Source organism: Rhopalosiphum padi, chromosome 4, assembly GCF_020882245.1.
Source record: "Rhopalosiphum padi isolate XX-2018 chromosome 4, ASM2088224v1, whole genome shotgun sequence".
Classification (NCBI taxonomy): Eukaryota; Metazoa; Arthropoda; class Insecta; order Hemiptera; family Aphididae; genus Rhopalosiphum; species Rhopalosiphum padi.
Genome location: NC_083600.1, coordinates 53,033,556 through 53,058,416, shown reverse-complemented (window position 1 = coordinate 53,058,416; position 24,861 = coordinate 53,033,556). Strand labels below are relative to the sequence as shown.

The 24,861-nt window shown below is 27.7% G+C and overlaps 1 protein-coding gene and 1 long non-coding RNA gene across 2 annotated transcripts; both read right to left on the bottom strand.

Moving 5' to 3' along the window:
• Positions 1 to 5,378: 5,378 nt before the first annotated feature.
• On the bottom strand, positions 5,379 to 7,073 carry LOC132929751 (uncharacterized). The gene is made up of 3 exons (XR_009662146.1): positions 6,416 to 7,073; positions 5,999 to 6,069; positions 5,379 to 5,761 (listed from the first exon to the last, which is right to left on the bottom strand). It is a non-coding gene; the product is annotated as an uncharacterized LOC132929751 (long non-coding RNA).
• An 11,548-nt stretch (positions 7,074 to 18,621) lies between these two features.
• On the bottom strand, positions 18,622 to 24,861 carry LOC132930043 (uncharacterized). The gene is made up of 10 exons (XM_060995699.1): positions 24,840 to 24,861; positions 24,596 to 24,637; positions 24,299 to 24,381; positions 22,831 to 22,876; positions 21,792 to 21,845; positions 21,653 to 21,691; positions 21,123 to 21,170; positions 20,697 to 20,717; positions 19,448 to 19,474; positions 18,622 to 18,671 (listed from the first exon to the last, which is right to left on the bottom strand). The coding sequence occupies exons 2-10, from the start codon at positions 24,603 to 24,605 to the stop codon at positions 18,622 to 18,624; spliced, it is 378 nt and encodes a 125-aa protein (XP_060851682.1). The 5' UTR covers positions 24,606 to 24,637; positions 24,840 to 24,861.

Here is a 24,861-nt window from a genome sequence, read left to right as displayed (position 1 = left end):
ATGATGTGTAAGTTTCTAAACGGTAAAAAAAAGGTACGTTTATAAGTTCATACACAGTGGAAGTCAGGTACGATATAAAAAAACTATATACTATATTTTATATAACATTGTAAGTTATCAAAGTGATGATACTGTCCTAAAAAAAATTAAATATCATTATACATATTTTAATTTTCATATACATTTTAGTATATAATTTCAATAGTAGTTATTGAAATTTTCAAATTAAATTTAATTCTCAATTAAAAACGTACATACAAATAAGAGTTAATAACGCATAAATATAAATCGGTCAAAAATATGCCAGAAAAAAAAATTGTATTAATGAAAAAATTGTAGAGTACTCAACAAACAAAAACCAATAGGATTATGTTAAACATATATAAGTTTACGAAAAAACCACTCGGAATATAATTTTTTTTTAATTTTTTTTATTCTAATTAGGTAAATGTATGACAATATCATCCGATTGTACTTTGTCCCAAAAAATGTCCGTCCGAGCCCCGCAGTGTGCATGTCTATGATAATACAGGTATATCTGGCATCGTTTATTTATATATTCTACGCAAAATATATCATGATGATTGGGTAGACCGAATATAGAACGTTCGTGTCGACTGTGCGCACGAGAGCAGACCTTGTGATCTGTCACCGCCGATAGAGAAATCTGCAAATATACAAAAAATGAAATCCTTATAATAAACTAACGATTATTGTGTAAAGTATGATGAAACGTGGTTAATAATCGTTATCGACGTTTGGTATGTAACGACGCACGCGCGTGATATGCAGTCGTAATAATCGTTTTGATTATTATTTTATCGGTCACACACAAGTACATTAATGCAACGGTGGCGATGTACACTTGGAGCGGTTTGGATTTCCGCGTCGTTTAGATTGGACAATGTTAGGGGTACCGCGACGCTACACGCAGCGTGACGGACCAAACGGCGCATGTTGGTATACTGACGTGCATCACCACCATGGCCGTATCTGAGGGGGGGTCCAAGGGGTCCGGACACCCCCCCCCCCCCCGAAGTTGTTAAAAGTAGAAATATTTTAGTGGTGAATATAGTTTATTGACTAAAAAATGTTAGCATTTATATTTTAAAAAAATTTTGGACCCTTCCCGAAATTTTTTTTCAGTTACGGCCTTGTGCACCACGACTCGGGGGCCCAATAGTGATGACCGCGTTACCGACGACGTATTGATGGGCACGGACGGTACGGGGTGAGTTGTTTGGAATAAAAATGTCAGCAGTGTCGACTCGGCTGTGGTTTCCGGGTACGGAGCAGCCGATGCAGGCGCGCGAAACCGGCGGCGACAGGATAGCATTGCCGACAGGACGGTGGTTAACACAGTACCTGCACAGGACCTGCACTGCGGTATATTAGCTGTCCGCAGACCAACTGTATGTACCTCTTTTACGTCTTCGAATGCCGACGGCAGAGCCATGTCCACGGTAATTCACAGTTTCACACACGCATTCGCCGTCGTCGCAAACTATACACGTACATCCGTTTGCCGTACCGGCACGTTAAGGTCAAAACGCGAATATGATTATTATTAAACGCGCTCGTGGCGATTTTTGGACAAGTAGAAAAATATAATATGTATATAATTATATACCAATGTGACCACAAGGCAGTATGATTTGAACAAAATCTCGTCTTTGTTTCACAATATGTCAATGTGAGATAATTGTTTTTTTTTAATACTATAGGTAGGTATTTGTATGTTATTCGTCTATGCCGCTAAAAACGTTGTAGCGTGCATAAGGGACCGTCTAACATTATTTTTATTATATCAATAAAATCACGAAGATCTGAATACTTAACACCCGAGTCCACAAAAAACTATACTTTTTTGAAAAATATTCGTATGCAAGTTTTCGCGGTAAAGGATTTATTTTTCAACTATCTGAAACTTTACACGCATCGTAAGGCGGGTTGCCGAAACAGTTTGTGCGCAAAAAAACACGAAATAATCGACGTTTTTATTTTATATTACGGCCGACCGCGGCCCCTGTCCATTTTTTGCCGTTTTTCATATTTTATGTATTATTTATGTGAAAGAGTATGATTTGCACTTTGAAACTTCATATCCACGATGAAGTAAGCAAATTGCTGCCGAAACAATATATGCACTTAAAAACGTTAAATAATATGTAAATTTTATTTTTCTTATAGAGCACGTCATGGCCATCTGTTAAAAAAAAAAAAAATAGTAATCGTGTATAGGTTGATTGTTAGTGTCAGGTTTGACAAATATGCTAGAATGTCCAAATGATCATCGCTTATTAATCTTAAACAATAACACATTCATGAATCTAAAAATTGAATACATTATCTACCGACTAAATCGAAAAACCGTTTTTTTTTTTTTTTTAAATAACACTTTATTCTATGCATTATCTGTGCGTGGAGAGTGGAGACATCGTTCGCGAAGTCGTATTAAGACCGTGATGGTATGTAGATATATTATTATTTTATAACTTGTGCCGGCATCGTCAACCAACTACATAATAATATAGCGTTACATGCATCGTTTGGATGTGGTGATGTGAAATCTGTGGTGCTCAATGTGTACTAATGTGTACTCAACTACTAAATGCCTATCTTTATGTCTCAAATCCCAGTATACATTCTAACCTTATAGTTTCATGACGAATATAATTATCACTATTTTTATCACAATAAATTACTTTTTTATTAAATATCTGGACCTATTCGTTGTGAGCTTCTCGGTAAATTAGGGAATTTCTGATTTGATATTCGCGCATAGAGTATCGTTATTTTATAATTTAAATAAATACTAAAGAAAGTCGTATTATTATTATTAATTAGTGTTCAATAATTACGTACCCGGATGATCGTTAATAAGCTTTAAATTATATTTGAAGTATTGCTTTGCTGGTTCTAAAAAAAATATCTACTACATTATTTCATATTTGTGAAATTATTTAAATGTAAATTCATTTTTTCGGATTATTTATTTAAATACGAGAAATTATACTTTAAATTTATGGTGTTTACATTTGTGTATAGGTTTATATATTGTCACAAACTGTTTTCGACGTTTTCGTGGAAGTTATTGAATGTGTATATATAAAGGATAGTCCACTTTGTATTTATGAATTATTTTACACAAGTATAATAATTATATTATTGTTGTTTATTTATTGATTGTACTAAACAATTTACCTTTCCATTCTTTAACAATAGATTCTACAAAAATAACAAACTATAATTAAAATATATGTATTGTTAAATGTGCTGTAAATTAACTTTAATAATATATTTTAATGTGTAAATATACATTTAAAATAAATCTATACTCTGTTTCACGAGAGAAAGAAATCGATTTTTTGTCGGACACTCTCACCATAATATGCGACTGTTATTCGGGTACGAGAAGTGGGGGAAATTTGGCTTTTGTTCTAGTCGCTAACCGACACGAGAGTCGTATGCTCGAAACGAGCTCCTTTTCTCGTGAAACGGAGTACCTATAGCTAGCCGTTACTAATTTGAAAATCGTCTTTGAGTGTAAATTTTTTGTTATTTTATACGATTTTTACTTTTTTTTCATTATATTCAGCCTAATAAAATGTAACTAATGAGTAAATGTGAGTTGGAAATTTATCTATTTAAATGCTACATGTGTTATCTATCCACCGCCGAACAAAAACTGGTCGCCGCTGAGATCTGTTCTTATTCTGAATAGAGTACATGGAGTATATAAAGTATAAAACTACCCAAGAGTGTTTTCTAGTATGCATAGAGAGCGTAGTGATTTAAACAGCGGTCTACAGAATGTTGTCTAGTGGTTAACTAATTTTCGTGTCCTATATAAGTTCATTGTCTCAAACCTGTACTGCAGCTTGTTTTGCTGCTGTTAAAAATAATTCCACTAAAAATGTATGTGACTTTCAAGAGGACTGTAGAGATATCCTTTTAGTTTGCCATCATATATACTTACAAAAGCATGTGACTTCTTTTTTTGGAATACCTTCGTTTATTTTTTAAATGGATAGATTAAAAAAAATTAATGTAATCACAAGTGTATAATGTAGTTTAGCGATGATGACTGATGACATACCAATTTTATTAAATAGCAATCGTTTGTTGTTAATAGGCGCAGATCCAGGAATAATATTTACGGTGGGGGAATGACCATGAGCGAATCGTATTGTAACGGCTCTCGTAATATGCTAGAATTCACCAATGTGGCAGTCTACGCGTGGGGGGCGGGCTTTCACTCGTTACCTCCTCCCCCTTGGATCCGCGCCTGGTAACTAGAACACACTGAAGTTTTTTAATGTTTAATTTTGCTTTTATTTACAATGTGCGGGATTTATACGACATCTTTGTAGTGAGCCAACCGGAAAAATCTTAATTAAAATGATTTATAATATAAAAATAAAAAATGTACATAATGTTATTGGGTAATAAAAATAAACAAAAATTTGTATGATATTGAACGTTTTAGTTTTTTGGTCTAGTCTGTTGAAGAGAACACTTGTAATTTTGAAAAAGTATTTGTCGGCTCAATGAATCAATAAGATTGATTATAATTTACTTAATACGGGAACTTCAAAAGCCAAACTTTATCAAACTATGAAATATTTCGTAGTTTATGTTTCTGATATTATTTGTTTCCTACATTCAGCAAGATACGAGTATTCAATTAAGTAGTCGTAACTATAGATGCAAGTCACAAGTTACTTCATTATTTTTATTTATTTCTTAAAGAAAACAAAAACCTTACTAGGTATTTTTTTTGTGTATGCATTTTTAATGCGAAAAAAATTTCATGTAAATTTAAGAGACAATGTATAAGCATTAACATTAAAATGTACGTAACAATTTAGAAAAAGGGTATTGACTTTACCTGCAATATGTATAGTGTAAACATATATTACATTTAAGTAGTATGTATAAACAACAATTGGTAAATTATATTGTTGACACAAAATGTGCCTAACATATTTACATATATACAGTGACATATGGATACATATTAACATAATTTGTAATATTGCAGGTTATCATTTATACCAATAGTTATGTGGTAACTGGTAATACTATATGATGTTAACAATATTATCTATTATTAAATATATCTTTATACATCTATCTACTTTAAGTCATTAGGGTATATACGTTGACATCATTTTAACTATAATTCATAGTTTTTTTTTTTCAAAATATAACTAAAACAGTAAAATGCACACACAAGAAATAAAAAAAAAACAGAAACAAATTCTATAATAAATATAATTTTGTAACAATTATTTAAGATTAATAGTAACAAAGAATAAAATTATATATTTAATTCTTCACACAATTACAATATTATAATAGGTAAGTACTATAAATAATAAGTTTTATTAAATTATAATAATAACACCAGGAATGAGTATGGAAATGTTCAATAATATGACATTATGACGAATTTTGAATTGTTTCGGAAATTGTATATGCATCATGTCGATGCATAAAAATTTATATAATATTCGTTTAATTTATACCTTATACAATAATATCATTTAATGTAATCTAAAATATTATATTAGTAATTAGTATATTATGATAGATTGCATAAAATGATTCAATCCGCACACAGTATTATTGGAACAAAAACAAGATAATTTTTTTCGTTTGAACTTGGATTGAACCTCCATTTTTGTACACACATACATAACCCAGTGGAGGTGTTATATTGTAATAAACAAATCAAGTGAGTGAATTACGCGTGTATCTATGAAATAAATATAAAGAATATCCACATATAATATTCGATTATGTACATTTTTAGTATAATAGTAATAAGCTCATAAATATCATTCTAAAAGATGAAATATAATGAGAATAACAAGAACCATTGTCTTATGGCTCGACTACTTAACAATCGTAATAAAAAGGTGTACCAATACAAAATATATAATATTATATGAGTAATAAATAAAATGTATTAAATCGGAACACGGGTACCTACACATAAACAACGATAGCTGCAGTGATAGCACGCTGTCTTCCGATCAAGCATGTTCCCTATATATACAAAGGCTGAAATAATTTATATTCAAATATAATACAATTATATGGTTTATGCAATATGTAAATAATACTGAATGTCTGTCTGATAGGCACTATATTTATATAATATAAATGTACCGTCCGATAAAATACTAGAATGGCTTGGACACACTTGGAGAGCGGATGGTCAACTAATAAAAAAAGTATTTGTGGAAAAATGGACAAAAAAAGATCCCTAGGAAGACCAAGGACCCGGTGGATTGATGTAGTTGCTAAGGATGTGAAAGCCATCGAATTACAATAGAGAGGGATGGAGAGACTTGTTGAAGGCAGCAATAGTCTTTAATGGTCCGGTAAACCGAGAAAAAAAACGCACCGTCCGTCATGTCTGCATCCGGTCGCCGCCGATAACTACTGCGTTTGCACTGATGATTTCATTACTGCGAGCCACAATCACACGGTTTCTGTCGTCAATAAATCGCCATTGTTGTTATTTGACATTTGAACTGGGACATCGGTGATTGCCTGCTCCGGTACCGCATCGGAACTTTCTCTGTAGTCCACCGGACTAACGGAAATGTACTTACTTTACCTACCGCGATTTTTACCGACCAACGCGTTCAATTTCTTTATGGTAATATTAAAGCTCTACAGGTGAATGTCGATCGATAACAGTATTCATAAATCCCCATAGTCTTGATGTACGTTCACATAGCGGTCACCATTGGTTAATCCACGCAAGAATAAGTACGCGTGCTGATGGGGGCGGGACTCTCCACGCTCATGAATACTCCGGAATTCGTATATTTATATCGACTGTGAACAAAAAAAAAAATTGGTTAATAATAATGAATAATTAATATAATCAATCGTTAGGCTGCGGCGACCACACCTAGATCTTTTTTCTATGCCACCGCTGCTATCCTATATATTGTGAACGTGACTATTTTTCACATTTATTGTAATAATACGAGTATATAAAAGAAAAAGATGTGAAATCTATGATAGTTTTTCCGACAAATTTTACAATTCACTCTGTAACAGCGATTGACCAGTGTTTTTATAGGAAATCAATAAAAAAAATATTCATAATTAGGAGCCTATAAATAACAAACCTAACTAAATTAACGTAGATAAATGTATAGCCAAAACGAAAAATCTTGTATTATAGACAATTATTATATGTTACAATTTTAAAAACACTACCAAACAAAAAAAAAATTAACGTTTTCGTAATGTGTACAATGTTTCCGAACAGATTCGTATGTCATTCAACGGCATCGCAGCCACCGAATAATCGGATCAGAATCGAATCGCGCGCGTTGTCAGATCATTACAGTGGCACACGAGACGGGCAGCTCAAACGAGAGCGACAAACCCGTAACGCGGAACTCTGACGAGTCACTGGAACTGTGCCATCTGCTCACTAAATCCGACGTACGCGCGAATCGTCATTTCTGCGGAACGTAACCTGTCGTATCTCTGCGCTAGTCGACAATGTCGATAACGCACAGGGAAACGGCGGGGTTTTTACGAATATACGTTCTGTTTGGGAAACTTACTTGAACACTTACGATCAACGTATTCCTACGAATGACTGTTTATCACATAATAAAGGAATGTAAAAGAAATAAAATACGCAAATATTTAAAACAGATGTGACGATCAGTGTTCGCGCAAACGCAACGTACCAAACATTGGCAGTGCGTCCGAAAGGTGCCAGACTTATATAGGCCACGGAACAAAGCTAAGGTCGAATTTTGTTTGTGCGTACCAGAGCTTGAGCTAAGGAAATGTTAGAGCTACGAATAAAATCACTATTTAATAATTTGAGTAAAAGCGATATAATGTGCAGGCAACATAAAATATGCTAAAAATCAAAAAATATAGACATCAGATGCCTTCCTCAATCGCGCAAGTCTGCCCGGGTGGGTCTTGCTACGACGGAGGTAAGACAGTGAATGTCAATGCTGGTCGATTCGCCGGGCCTTTTATACCTGATTAAACTTATTAGCGATAACACAGGACCGGTCCGGTGTTCTGTGACAGATAACAAGAAACCGTCGAAATCTAAATAATGCAATAGCCGATAATCGCACAATTTAAATAAAAGTTATTTTTATTTAATAAGATATTTATAATAATAATCAGAAAAAAATTTGATTACTGATAATAATTATTACTAGTTAATAATTCACGTTTTATTATATAAGAAGAAAATGTCGCGCAAGTCTGCCCGGGTGGGTCTTGCTACGACGGAGGACAGCCAGTGAATGTGAATGCTGGTCGTTTCACAGGGCCTTTTATACCCGGTGTTCTGTGACAGATAACAGGAAACCGTAGAAACCCCAATAGTGCAATCGCCGATAAACGCACAATTTAAATAAAAGTTATTATAAGAATAAAATAATTATATAATAATAATAATAAAAATAGTAATATAATTCATAATAATAATAAGATTAGGAATAAGAATAATAAAAAGGAAAAGAAGAATCTAGAACCTTATCATCCGTGCATCCTCCCCCCCCCACACGGACAAAAAATTAAAAGTTAAATTTTTAAACAGATTTTTATTTAATATGTACAAACTTTTCACGGGATTTTAAGACTTTTACAGAAATTTTCCTAACCCGTTCTTTACGTGTTCGCGTAGTTTGCGTCTTTTGAAAGCCGTGCGTATATACGATTTTTTCGTCGTTTGTTTTCGTAGCCGTTGCGATCGCGGCAACGAGTACGACCGCTGACGACAGTCCCCCGGACGTTTTTCTTCGTTCTTTTTATTTTTGCACATATGATCGCGGACTCCGATCGATGTACGTGATATTTATTCTATTGTTATTGCTTAAATGTACACGTATATAATATACGTTTGATTCGAAACCCATTTGTCGATGTACAATACTGTTTTTTTTTTTTTATTCAATAAATTGCATTATATATTTATATTGTTTTTGTTGTTTTCGGTAGCTAAACTTTTACGTCTTACTTTTATCTTCAACCACGGGTTATGCTGTATACCATAAAAGCGTTTTTTGACGACGTTTGTGCCGCACAATACTGTATTCATGTACATGGGTGTAATCGGTGTGTATATGTAATAATACATGATAAGTTTTTTGTAGGTGTATTGATGAGTTATTATAATAACATGTTATATATCTTTATAAATCGTAATTTAAATTATAATGTCATTGGATGATGTGTAATAAATAAATAAGTGTTTCTTTATTTTAAAATATTTTTATACAAAAAATGTAATGATTTTTGGAGATTATGGGTGGCTGAAGTTGATGTGGGAGGCTTTGCTCCGCACAGTAATGTGATATTGAATTTTGTGTGGTACGCTCGTTCAACCAACATCCACTGAGTCCTCCCTCTAGTTCTTTTCAAATCAAACACTGCTGGTGACGAACACAAATAGGACACTCTGATAATTTAGTATTTTTAGCAATTTAGTATTCAACGAAGGACGATATTTATCAGTAGGAACTGCAGGTTCTAGAGAACACTCGTCTTTGGACTTAATACATCTATTACACACAGATTCACTTATAGAACTTATTAGGCAGAAGAACCATTGTTTTATTTCGATTGATGTCAAATTTTAAATCAATTTAAATTTAATTTACGTTTAATTTGTATTGAGTGATTTTAAAACAAACATAATATATTTTATATAACCCACTCTTCTCCCACCACATAAAAGAACAAAAAAAATTAGGAAAGTATATAATTTAAAAGTGACAAGTACTTGGAACTTACGAGTAAACTATACTAAGAATATAAATGAAGCAATTTCCACGAAATTTAAATGTTATTTGTTTTAATATGAAAAGTATTAAAATAAAATATGACATTTTAATGTTCATTATAATTAATGTACATGTTTCTTATTGTCTTTTTATTGTCTCTTTAATTGCCTCCTATGATCAAACCTTCATCATGTTTATCACTCTTGATGCTGTTATCAACATTGTTATTTAGACTTTCAATTAATTTTGGAATATGAATTTTGCACCAATCTCTGTTTCGGTATTTTAACATTGTTCCTACAAACAAAAATTAAAACCTATATTACAATATAATGATTTTTCTATTATTATTATTTGTAGTATGTTTAATAAGTACATTTAAAATGTATAAATATTTAGCTTTATTTAAATATGAATATGTTAAATAAAATTATTTGGTCGTCTGTTGTATCAATAAATAATGGCACTGAATAAATACAAATTAAAACAAAAAATACTACTTACAAACTCACGATATAATATAAAATATGACTCATTAATTATTATCAATAAGAATCATTCTCATAAAATCAAATCCTTTTTTTTTAGGCAGATTACTACAAGCTTTTATATTTTATTCGTATGTATTGTATGTAGTTTATAATAGAATTGTTAATACATAGTATTATTAGGTCTAAGACTTTACAAGATTTCGTATTCTTTTTTTAAAATCTCTGCAGGGATATGGTTTTTTGAGTACAATAAATTATGATTTAGACATAAGTTAAATCCATTACAAACGTTTCCACAACCATTTTTCCTCCAATAATAATCCACTTGTTCAAATACTGGCAGTCCTCTTCGTGCCTGACGGTGACCGGTCAAAATATCTCCAATTTAAAATATCTCCTGTTAAAAAAACCTTTATGGAAATACCTCCCATGAAAATATTTTAATATTTAAAAATATGTTATTGTTATCATATTATGTAATTTTTAAAATGGTATGGTATTATTATTATTTATTACAAGTACACGATAAATTATTTATTATAATAAATAATCGACTGTATGTATAATGCAGTGAGTTTTACATGTATACAATAATGTTTGACACAAAAACAGAAAATAAATACTTATCAAAAAATTAATATTACAACTTAATAAATATCAAATTATAATTTAAAGTTTTGGACGATTGAGTGATGTAATACAATTAAACAAAATTAAATAAATTAAGTATGCAACTAATGTAATACAAAATTAAAAAAATTAAATAAATATGAATATAAAATCGAATCAACATATTATAAGTTAAAATTTAAGATTGTGGATAATTCCCATTATTTTCTAAGCATTATTACTAGAAAGTGTACTTATTTTGGTAATCACTTTAGACATCAGTGTTATTATAAATATAATATAATAATATATTTTTTAACTACTTTTAATAATAATTAAATAATAAATTTAATTTAATTAATTAATTAATTAATATAAAATATTTTCATGGGAGATATTTCTATTAAAGATATTATTTTTAACAGGAGATATTTTGTATCGGAGATATTTTGACCGAGAACCACATTTATAGATTGTTTATCAAATAAAGAAAATAAGAAGATATTGACAGTTACAACTTTTTGTATTACAGCAACAATCATTGTACGTCAAGGCTCGCGTTATTGCATGAACTGCAGATTGTGTACGGTTAGTGTAGAACTGTAGACTGTATAATTATAGAGACATATGTTTATGGTCACATCCTCGATCTTACATGTGGTTTTCACAACTCGTCATTATAGCGATGATCTACCGATTACACCTGTTCGCGTGTGTTTTCTTTATCCAATACGATCCAAAAGGAGACTTAGTATAGTTTTGGATCAAAATAGTTTACTACACAATGACAGTTCAACTGATGATGGGTTATATTTATATGGTACTAGGTTGGCTAATCCATTATAGGTACACGCAGTCCCAAGCAGATTATTATTAGTATTATTGTATTATTTTTTTTTTTGCATCAATGAAACAAAGATTATCAGTGTCATAGACCAATAGAGTCTATTGAATAGACATATAAGTCAGTAGCAGCTAATTAATAATAATAGGTCTATGAATATTATCAATTATAATTATTATTAGTATTTATTTAAACTATCATGCGTTAAGTAATATTACTATCATATAAAATTACAATAGAATAAGGATTGATAATATTTTATCAGTTTTCATACAGTCCACTATTTTAATATATTATAATTATCATTATCTTTTATATGAAATTAAGTTACCTTTTTACTATATATTCGGAGTTAATCGTTGTGAGCCTACGAGTATTCTCGGTAAATTAGAAATTTTGAGGTCAGGCCTTCGCGCACCGAGTATTGTTATTTTGGGTCACTGTAAATTGCGTCTCTTTTTTAATTTTGTATGTAAATTGCGGGCCGGGTATAATTTTGTAAGTATACCTACCTATATATTATTTTTTATTCATACGTAAATTACATCTAAGCATTATTTAATTCAGAAAGAATAATTTTAAATTGGTAAACATAATAACATCAACGGCTTTTCTTTTTAAATTGTTGTTAAGTTTCTGTCAATTTATTATTTGTTCCAAAATTTTAAAACTATTGTGATCTTGAAAACTATACACATATAATTATTATCATTAAATTTCAAAAATAATCACACCTTTTAATTGTGCAACACAAACGTTGAATATCATTTTTTAGCAATTTGTGAAAACGAAATTTGAAACCATCAACTACTTTCAACGTTTTATCCCTTCCGCTTTTCATAACTTCTTTTTTTATTGAATTGAAAAATGATGTAATAGGTAAGCTGTAAAGTGTAAAGCAACGTAAAACCTCGTGCGTAAGATCTTCGATCAAATGTACACAAATGTACACTGGCTGCTAACAATATTATTATTTTAGTGAACATGTTATTATTATCAATCAAAAATTAATAATTATCATTTAATTGTACAGCCGACTGGAAATCGGAATATCCCTGGCCGGGCTAACCGCAGTTCACGTACATTCCAAGTATACCTGGGACGCAATTTACGTGTATTTTAAAAGTACATATGGGCCGCAATTTACATGGTTTATAAATATGACCTTTTTGGGAGGACGCAATATACAGATTCCGGTTGATTTAAAATTTAACTCAATACTAAAAAAAAATATTATTATTAATTAGTGTTCACTAGAATACGTACTATAGTTATTTGTTATAAGTGTTGAATGATAATTATAATACTTCTTTGCATTTTCTAAAAAAAAAAAATATATGTACCTACTAAATTATTACATATTTGTAAAATTATTTAAACAAAAATTAATTTTTTCGGATTCTTTGTTTAAGAAAAGAAATTATATTTTAATTTTACATCATTAGCAATTGTGAGCTATTTACATTCATTTAAGTTCGGCAGTTAACTAATCGGAATTGAGTAAAATCGGTTTTAGCTTTGCGTCTAACCGTAGTTTTTATACATTCTACGCAGTACCGACAGGTTTAATGATATATTTAGTGGTAGTGAAAATTTGCACAAAGTATTTACTTTTCCAAACATGTTCGAGTTCTAAAAAAAATATGAGACTAAAATTAAAAAATATAAAATAACTTAAATAGTTGATTGATGTGTAAATACATCAAAGTAAAATATACCTAAATGTAGGTACTTAAGTATTAATTAATGACACGAGAGAAGGAACTCGTTTAGTCGTCAGCCTTTCTCGCCACATGCAACTATTCGGGTACTAGACGTGGTTGGAAATTTGACTCCTGTACCAATCGCCAATCCTCGACCATCCGTCGTATTTGTGAAACAAGTTCCTTCTCTCGTAAAACGGAGTAAAGTTAGCCGTTACTAACCTGAAAATCATAATTGTGTGTGCATTTTTTGTTAAAAAATAATATTGCTTTTTTCTATAACTACAATTTCTCTAGAAATTGGTGGTCTTAATTATGTAAAGTTCTTACAAAAGAACGTAGATATAAGGTAAATTAAACTTCAAAAAAAAACAGATAGTTTTTCATATATTGCGAGTACTTTTCAAATTTTGGTTGTCTTTTTTTCTTGTATAATATACCGGAGCATGGCATACTCCAAAATATAAATTATAGCTAAGTTTACGGCTATAACTTATACACGATACACACGCCCAGCACGTCTACATTAACTGAATCAAGCTAACCAATCGAATTATTACAACTTATAAAGTTAGTTTTATTGACTACGGTAATGGTTGTATGGTTATTATTAGGGTCCGAATTTTCATACAAATAATGTATATTATTCTTTCACATTCGACTTACAATAATTCTGATTAAATATCTTGACGTTTCGTAAAACGTAGATTCTGTTATTAATTTTTTTTTTGCATATTTTTGCATATTTTCACTAAAATGCATAATAATTTCATATTTCTGGATAATTACATAAAATGTGCATATTTTATAAAAACTAAATAAAATATTTTAAATTTTACTCAGTTTAATATTATATTCGTACATGCTAATATTTCTGACAAATATAATATGAAAAAATAAAACAAAGTTAAACTATCAACTACCGGAAGTATTATCGGAAAATTCCGCTTTCTCAATAATAACGACTTATTATAATGAAAAAAATAAAAATAAGATTAAGCCGAAATACTGGGTGTACGTAGTGATCGCTTGATAGCTATAGGTAATACTAGATTCGCGAATAGAAGTATGCGGCGGCGGCGACCCCGTTATTGTCATGGTGTTCTAGTCGCACAAAACTGCAGTTTACTCTACTTATCAATCAGGAGTATTGGATACACAGAAACGTGTCAGGTTCGTATGCACAAATCGGTTGCCCGGGAAGGTGTAAAAACTACTGATGGGCTTTGTCCTCGAGTAGTCTGCAGCTTCTGGATTCGCGACGGATTTTCCCGCTGTACACTCGTCATTGTGTAGGTCCATGTAATTTTGTTATTTTACACGAGTTTTTACACTTTTGTTTCATTATTGAGCGTAAACAAATGTCACTGTAGGTATATGGACTACCCAGAGTTTTCTCCTATAGTTTACACAGTGATCGTAGTAATCTACGCAGTGATCTACAAAGTGTTGTAGTGGTTAATTAATTTTCATGATCAATATGATTTCATCGTCTTAAACCCGTTCTATTCGTTCTACTGCTTTCAAAAATAATTCTTCAATGTTACCATATAATAAATGCTCGCCTCCCAATACGTTTAGCCCCCCCCCCCCCCCCGATTTTTTTTGTGTTATAGTACGTGTTAGTAAAATAACCTATACAATATTATAATAAAATTAGAACACAATTTTTTAGCTTAAAACCCCTCCCGGCTCCCGAAAATAATTTCCAATTACGGCCATGGTGCTGCCTATCCTCAAACAAATCTGTACTTGCATCATTGTCAAATCTAATCAATAATTTCAATAACTTATCATTCCTGATATCTGAACTAATAGATGGCATGTTACAAGTCTACACCTATAATTTATACATGTGTGCAATAAATAATTAATCAAAAAAATACACATATTTTAATATTTCACAACTAACAGGTGCTAATAACGATTTTTTTTATAACTATTTTCACGACTACATAAAGTGTACACAATTATACCAAACAATTTATAAGTAAACAAGTGGTACGGAAAAACGTAGCACAAAATAATTTACCATGTAACTTGCTAATATCTATAACAAAATATAATAATAAAATACGTTGTTAAATGAGTTTTTAAAAACTAAATTCTAATTTCAAGCATTGCAGACTGCAGTACTATACATTGCAACAGGGGTTTCGTTTGGGATTAGCATTTGGTCTATCTTAAATATCTACGGAATGGTTAATTGCTTATTATCCACCAATTTTTAAACGACTGCTATAAATAATGTTGGTCTATAGCGTAAAATAATAATATTAATAATGTACGTTAAACCGTATTGATTAATGCATTTCGATAATAATAAATATATTATACTACAATATAAATATGTTTATAATACAACTATATGTCCATATAGCAATTTTTTATATTTATTGTAATTTTTTAATCAGTTTAATGTTATTAAAAATCTATACTTTTTTTTCACTAATGTCACATACCTTGGATTGATTTTTTTTCTCAGACCCAATCAAAACAAAGTAAACTATCATTCAACAGTACCGATTGTGTGCTATTTGATTTAATATTAGAGTGAATAACCCATTACCAAACTTTATGTTAAGAACATTTTATCTATTTTAGCCTGTTGGATTTTTTGAAAATATTTCAATTTTCGTATGATATATGAGTATTTTTAAACGATAATTGATTTATATATCTACTTATATACAATAGAAAACATGTTATTATAGAAAAAAAAAGACATTTACGTGAACTGCGTTTGTAATAAAAATTAATAAATAACGTATTGAAGTTTCACTTTTATAATTATTCTCGCTACACGACGAATGATCGACACTATTTTGTTCCTAAAATATAATTTAGCTTATACTTGGTTTTTACCTGGCTGATTAACATTTACTTCGCCCATGATAATCAAAGCTACAAAACAAAAAATGAAATTGTTAATTAATATTTATAATATTTTTAGTTTATACTTCAATTTTAAATGCTTCAAAAAATAAAATGTACATTCTATCAATATAAAGTATAACATAATCTAAAATAAAACCCCATATTAATAAACCATGATGTAAAATGTACCATTAGGTATATTATTTTAAAGTAAATTATTAATATCCATTTTTTTTTTCATGACAATTAACGTTAACTCTAAGTGCATAAATCATTTGTATCTTACATTTTTAAATAATTTGATAATTTAAGTTTCCAATACTAAAGTACATTTTATTGTATTTATAAAATGTTTATACGCCATTTGTAAGTTAAATAATTTATTGTGATGCACGTTTGTAATATGGTTGAATATGACTGTTTATAAAGTCGTTATATATTTGACAGTTTAAGCAATTCTTACAAGTATTAAAACGCTTGTAGTAAAAAAAAAATTGAAGAAAATTGAAAAATATTTTCAATTCTGGCAAGTTTTGTGTGACTAGATAACTTAAATTACTATGGTATACGTTTATGAACTTATTATTATTATTTTTTAAATAAAAAGTTCTTTATAAAGATTTAATTAATATCTTTTCTATATGTAGGTTTTTACATACTAATAGTTATTGCTTTTTATGGTTATCGAGTGTTATTTATGTAGACGAGAATGTTCTAAACCATTGAAGTTACACTGTTTTATATAAATTGTAGCTTTGAAAAAAAATTGTATTATATCTATTTTATTTAACTATTTTATTAATAGTTTTTGTATAGTTTGTCTAATAATGTTTAGTGTACGATTTTATTGGGCTAACCAAACAACGCTAGTAGCATCCTTAGACGACAATTACCTACTAACTGACTTTATTGCTTACATGATAAAATGTATAATTTTTTTTAAATACATTTTTCTTTCATAAAATGACGTAGGATGGACTGTGTGTTTGCGTCTTTATGTCAATGCTCAAGAATTTGGAAAACGTGTAGAGTGGATTTTCTACGTGGATAGTTTTTTTTATGGTTGTCGGGAAATATGTCTAGATAACTTGGAGATAATACTATATAATATATATGTTAACGTAAAAATGTTTAATACGACAACGACGGCTACAAGACGATTGTACATTTTGTACCCTTAGATTACGAATGACGTGGGTCAAGGTCGTGTTTCAATACACTGTGGCACACACACGAGATACTGAAATTATAGAATTATAATAAAAACTGATATTATCATAAAATTAATACATTAAAAGAATTAAATGAACTATAAATTCGTGAACAAACAACTTAATTAAATTATCATTTTTAATTGATACCATTTAAGTTTTCTTTGTTTTTTTTATTTACGTTTCAAATAATAAAATGTATTTAAATTAATTATTTACTTCATCATTCCAGCTCTACCGATGATATATTATTGGAATTTCATCCATATATTATAGTTATATCATTCATTAAAGTATATTATATTATTTTACTTACAAAATAAATGAGATTTTATTAGATTTCCGTATGGATTATCTGTTAATAGATAAATAATACATTTGTTATCAAGAAGGTTTGTTTTAAAATATTTTTAGGTTGTACCTATATAATTATTTTTTACTATTGTGTGGTTTACATAAAATACTATTCGAATCATACCCCATGCAATTATGTCTTGATTACGTAGTTAAATATTTTGACCAGAATTGGAACTCAATGTCAAATTATGATATTTGTGATCACTTTCCAAGAATATGATTTTCGTCAAATAGTTATATACTTACCATCGTAATTATTGAAACTCTTAATATCATCTATTTAAAAATTTATAATTTTACAAGTTTAATTTTAATACATACACAATTATATTTTGAAGAATGATAATTTTAATAATAATCGTTACATACATATATTAATCTTACTATGATTGAATATAATATAATATAATATTTCATAAAATTTGAATATTTTATTCTTTAAACTTTTTATTAGTTATTAATATAATCAAATGAATTAAAAAAATATATTACAAATTTTAAAGAGAGTCCATTACGGTGTTTATCCAAAAATTTAATTTCTTTGTAAATAAAAATTAGATATTGATCATAGAAAAATGCGAAATAGTAAATTATTATATTGTTTATTAATTGATTGTAAAATTATTTTGTGATTTTAAGTCCGTTATATGTACAATCTTATGTTATATGATTAGTTATTATAGAATTGATAAAATGGTTTAATTTTAATATGAAAATTTATCATAATTTTACTGGTTAAGTTAAAGGAATAATTAAGATCATGTCAGATATCCTACCTGGACATGCTAAAAGTACAAAAAAATTAAGATATAAATAAATATTCTCTTTTTAGAGACGTATTTAATTCAACTATATTTATAACTAAATTATAATTTTTCTATTAATCAAATCAAGTAAGTTTTTAAAATTAGATACAGTTCAAAATTGATCAAATAGCTTCGTATTACATAATATGCTGTATATGTGATTTAATATAGTTTTTTTTGTTATTAAGTAAAATGCATTACACTATTGTATTAACTTAATTTGATCAGCTGTGAAAGTATAAATGTAAATAATAATTTGATGATTAACAAAGTTATTAAAACACTACGAATAGGATCTTAGATAACATTTAGTCAGATAATTCAATAACATTATTAATGTTTTTTCTTTTTAAGTATAAAATTTGCAAGTAATGCGATTTCAGTTAGGTATGCGTAAAAATTAATTGCAGTTATATGTTCATCGTATTTAAAAACCAGAATACACAATGAGACAAGTACTGACAACAATTATAGTAATAATATTAAATGTAAATATCAGAGATAATGCTTTAAAAACATATTATTATTTTATTATATTGTTTAAAATGAATCAAATGACTTCGTATTACCATTGATTTTAGAATATTCTAAAATCAATAATATTACATAGGAATTATGCATAATAATATGTAATGAATTAAGTTTTATTTGAAAATAGGTGACATCACAAAAATACAATAGGGAATTCCATAAAATAAATAGTTCATTTTAAAAATAGAATCATTTTAAAATAAATGTTATATAACAATACATACTAATAAAAAGTTTCTTCAGAATCGTTTCTTGTTTTTTTTTTTTAAAAACACAATAAATTAATTTTTAGATTAGTCCAATTTTAAAATAATTTCATCATTGTCATCTTATAGTTTTTTTTATAAAATTAAAATAAGTACCTACTCAAAAAAAATATATATTTGTATATTATATAATATTATAACTGTAAGACCTAACTATACTGCTTACCAAATTATATAATATAATACACAATAATATGAAAAATGTTGGGCCTCTTGACCTCTCTTTTTGAAAAAGAAAAACAATCCTAGATCCACCACTGGTTTAAATGTAATGACCTTAGTATTAATAAAGACAGGTGGCCTCATGGTGGCAAAGACGTTTATAGAATTATCCTCGAGGCAAAATTAAAAAAAAAAGTTATTGAGGTAAAAATATAGATGATATCACAACAAAAATATATTTTTGAACTTAATTTTTTTATAAAACAGCTAAGTAAAAAAAAACTTTTTTTTAAGCACTTTAAAGATGTGATATCATAAATATCATAAATAAATTTAATGAATGTACACTTATCTTGTTTCAATAATGCCTTTAAATGTTTTTGATGTATTTCAATGGGATAGCGTTAAATAAACCTGTTAAATATTTCTGGGGCACACTCTGTGCACACGATTATGATTTGAACAATAAACATAACAGTACAAAAAATAGATATTCTCTTTTTCAGAGATGTATTGAATTTAAATAAATTTTAATTTTAATTTTCAATAGCTATTATATCATTTTTATAATGAATTATTAAATATGGGAGAACTGTGATGATTTTTGTGAGTGTTATTACATATTATTAGTTATTAATCAAATCTGGTGAGTTTTTAAAAGTAGGTACAGTTCGAGATGTATCATGGCAATTATAATAATAATGTTAAATGTTAATATCAAAGATATTGCTTAAAAAAATATTATTATTATTATATTCTTTGAAATGAATGAAATAACTTCGTATTACATATGTATGCTTTATGCATAATATGTGATGAATTTAGATTTATTTGAAATTAAACAAGATAAGCTGTACTATTATATGAACTTACGTTTATCACATGTGAAAAAAAGTTATTAAAATACTACGAAACGGATTTTAAATAACAGTTAATTAGTTAATTTAATAACATTATAAGTATTTTTCTTTTAAAGTTTAGTATTCTAAACTTCGAAAGTAATGCAATTCCGTTTAGCTATGTGTAAACAAATATGTAGTCATACCTGTGAAATCCGATAATAATGCTATGAATAGAATATAGTAATTATAAATTATTTGATATTCAAATTTTAGTATAATCAAAAACGTCGTTATAAAATTATGAAATATTTTATATTCTATGTTTAATAAAATTGAATATAATGGTCAATAATTCTAAGCTATAATAACTTATAGATTTTATTAATCAAATTCAAGTCTAGTAGATTTTTTTCTATATAACGTTGCTTATATTTGCAACAGCAACAATAGTGATACAATATTATTTCAATAAAAAAAAATAATGAAAAAAATGTTTTGTAATTTCCAAGAATTAATAGATACTATATGAAAGATCAATACAAATTATAATTTCATAGAATTCTTTTAATTGAATGATCAATATAAAGATCTAACCCAATTTAAAATTAATTTAATATGACAATACATACCGGGAAACATTACACATTTCGACTGTTTCGCTTTTTCTTTTTCTTTTTCTAAAATATCAACAATAAATTAATTCTGAATTGAGTGTCATTTTAAAATCATCTTATTGTTGATTTTATAAAATTAAACAAATAGTTTAAAAAAAAAAAATTATCTATAATGAGTGAATATAGACAAATATAAATATTATATATTAATATAACTGATGATTGATGTTTGACAAATCACGTAATGTTTAAAATCCCATTACTTAGGTACGTAGAGGGGAATTCTCGGTGAATTAACTCAATTAATAAAAGCCGAATAATAAGTGACTGAAAATAACAATCTTTCTTGTAATCAAAAAAGTATAAACCGTAGAACTTTCTATGACTGCTTATATCGTTACAGCTTAAAATATTTAGATTAATGATAATAAATATATACATAACGCGCCAATGCATACAATTATTTGGTATAAAATATTAAACTGGAAAATTGTATATTATACAATTAAAATTTATATTATATACATTTTTATATTATTACTCACGTTCTTCATCACAAAATTCTTTTGGAGTCCATATGTCAGCTTTAGAAAAAAATAAATAAAAACAATAAGTTAGGTAATTCTAAATAAATTATTTGTATAAGTACTTATAAAAACAGATATATTTAAGAAAAATACTTACGCAGATTGATCTCATCATGCAATCTGATTTCATCATAGTAAGAAAGTATATAATCTGTTAATAATTTTAAAATTTAATAAATATTATAATCTATAAATAATAATTCTCCTTTCCAGAAGTGTTCCTAATAAAAATAAATAAAAAAATTTATAAGTGGGTACATGAATTGAGTCCGGGTTTTTTAAATTTTGAAGTGAAGTTGATTCAATATATTTTGTGGATGGAACTTTTAAAAATTGCCAAAAATTGTTGACACAATCTTTTATCATCCATGGCTTGAAAAATAATAATTTTATATCAATAGTATTTTTTTTACTTCCTAATAAAAATATAGATACGTCTTATACTAAAGCATTTACACATCTCAAATATGAATTTCTAAAAAATAATAAAAAATTTTCACTTAAACTTATATTTTCCTATCTTGAAAAAGTAATTCACTCATAATTATTAATCATATGGCCATTAGTTCATATTAAAAGATGCAGGTTTCATTTATGTCAAAGTTGGTGGAGGAAAATTTAAACGGTTGGTTTGAGTCAAGAATACAAAAAAAAAAGTTGTTTTTCCATTCAAGTTTTTACCCGTTTTGTTTTTTGATTTTTAACTTTTTTTATTATTTTTATTTTTATTATTATATTGCGTACTCCTATAATTTAAACCTACACATTTTAATTTTACTTATTTATAATTGCATAATAACAACAAAAATCAATTTTTTTAATCTACCGATAGTCATTATTTGCTATTGTCAGCCCTAAGTCTGTTTAAAATGGAAGGAAAATAATGTTTTTACGTTTGGATGTACGATAGTCTTTAAATATGGCTGGGACGCAATTCGTTTATAGTCGTTAATTAATATCACCGGGACGCAATCCACGTGGAAAAGGTATTTTGGAACGCAATCTATGTGCAGTGGTTATAAATAATGTTTTTTTTCAATCACCAAATTCCCAATTGATAAAATAATTTAAAATTTTGGTTAACACATGTGAAAAATGATTACGTGTGTAATAATCACGAAAATGTATTAACATACGTTTAACATTGTCAGACTTCAGAAGTGATCTGTCACTATGTGTTTTCTGATGAAAACAAAATTAAACATACTTGTGATCAGTGGTTATAGTAATATAAAAAAAAGCATATTAAAATGTAAATATTAAAAATTGGAAGTATCAATACTGAATACAATCATATGATTTAAAAAAAATATATTTTCTCTGTTATAATCATGAGTTTTTTATCAAAATGTTCATAAAAAAATGTTTTAATGCCCTAAAAATTCTAAATAATGCACTGAAAAAATGCAAATAAATTTTAAATAATATATGATTAAATTAATTAAATTTAAATAAAAGTGATAAAAGTAATTTTTCCATGGACTAAACTTCAACTTGTATTTATTTTAATCTGAAAAAACAATTATTGCCTTTTATTTTTTTTTTTATTTTTTTTGTACCTACGTTATTGGTTGTTATACAAAAAAAATATAAATTTATATAAAACTCGCGTTAGCGTGTAAAATCCTAAAATAAAATTTCAAGTTTCAATTTCAGACCCTAAAACTTCAATAATTCCCTAAAAATCCTATAATGCCCTAAAAAGTGAAAAAAATGATGTTAAAATCAAAAATTGTCAAAAAATGCAAAATAAATTTTCTTATTCTCATTCAAAAGTACACGTTACGAATTTATGATCACACGAGCATCGCACAGCTCCTTCTGGAAAAAAATGAAAAGCGCATCGAAATCCCAGCCCTAATCATGACATAATAATATTTCAAAGAATAATATGAAAATGGTGAATAACAAATAGCAGACTTTGCGTTAGAATCACTTTGTGACCATTACTCAATCCCAAACATAATAACATCACTACTATTGTTTAACTTTTTATTGTGTGGAACTTTTTTTATAATATAAGTAGTTAATAATTATTATAATACCTTTTCTTAAATAAATAACTTAGAAGCAATAAGTGTATGCTTACATTTGTTATATTAAATTAGGAAAAAGCTATCGCCTTTTTTATATTATCTTGTATTGGTGTTTATTATGAATTAACATACTGAATAATAAAATTAATTATAATATTTTTATTAGGTAATAGATGATAAATTATACCATCATTATGTTTGATATACAAGTATGTTGAATGTATATTTTTTTTAAACCAACTACAAATGAAGTTTGCTAAAATAAAAACCATAGCCAGATTTGGAGTTAAGATATAATTTAATTAAAATCATCTGTAAATGTTGAAACAAACGCAAATAAATAATTGGTAGAAAAATAATTAAATAATGTTAAATACGTATTTATGAAACATTTAGAAGAATAAAATATTAAAATTGTATTTTAAAGTAATAATTAATAAATTATGTTTTCATTTTCGTTTACAAAGTCTTTTAGTATATACTATACAGTTTTTATTTATTTTAATTTATAGGTATGAAAAAAGTTATTTGATGTGTATTAAATAAAAAATAAATTTACGAAACTCACATATTTTTCAGTATAACTTTTGACCCAAGTATCGTTGAATATAGTTTCCATATGGTTTTTAAATGCATGGTCATTTTCAACATCTAATATTTCATTTTAATAATTTGCAAATGTTAGTTACCATATATTTGAAAAAAAAAATTATTTATACTTTATTTATTATGCATATCGTATACACATACGATACACACTGTATAATAATATGAAGGTTCGATTATGTAACGGTATATTAAGTGTTTTAATATATTTTTATGTATCGTTTTAACGTATAAAATTATATCACTCCAAATAACTTACAAAATTTCATTGCAAAATTGTAATTTAAAAATTCATTTTCATCTATGTAAATAAATAATACTTCAGACGTTTGATATATTATACGCAAATTTATGTATTGCAAAATTGTGTTATTAATAGGTATAAAATTCAAATGTGTAATAATTATAAAATAGTTTAACTTATTTTATCTGATTAAATGTATTAAAAAAATATCAAAAAATTGATTTAGCAATACATATTGACACCATAAACGTATACTTACAGTTAAAACCAACTTTATTTAA

What these genes read in the sequence shown, in the direction of transcription:
- LOC132930043 (XM_060995699.1), bottom strand. An exon ending in AAAGTTATACTGAAAAATAT is followed by an intron (nt 22,877 to 24,298) that starts GTGAGTTTCGTA and finishes TGTTTTCATCAG; the next exon opens with AAAACACATAGTGACAGATC. An exon ending in TCTGAAGAAACTTTTTATTA is followed by an intron (nt 18,672 to 19,447) that starts GTATGTATTGTT and finishes TTGTACTTTTAG; the next exon opens with CATGTCCAGGTAGGATATCT.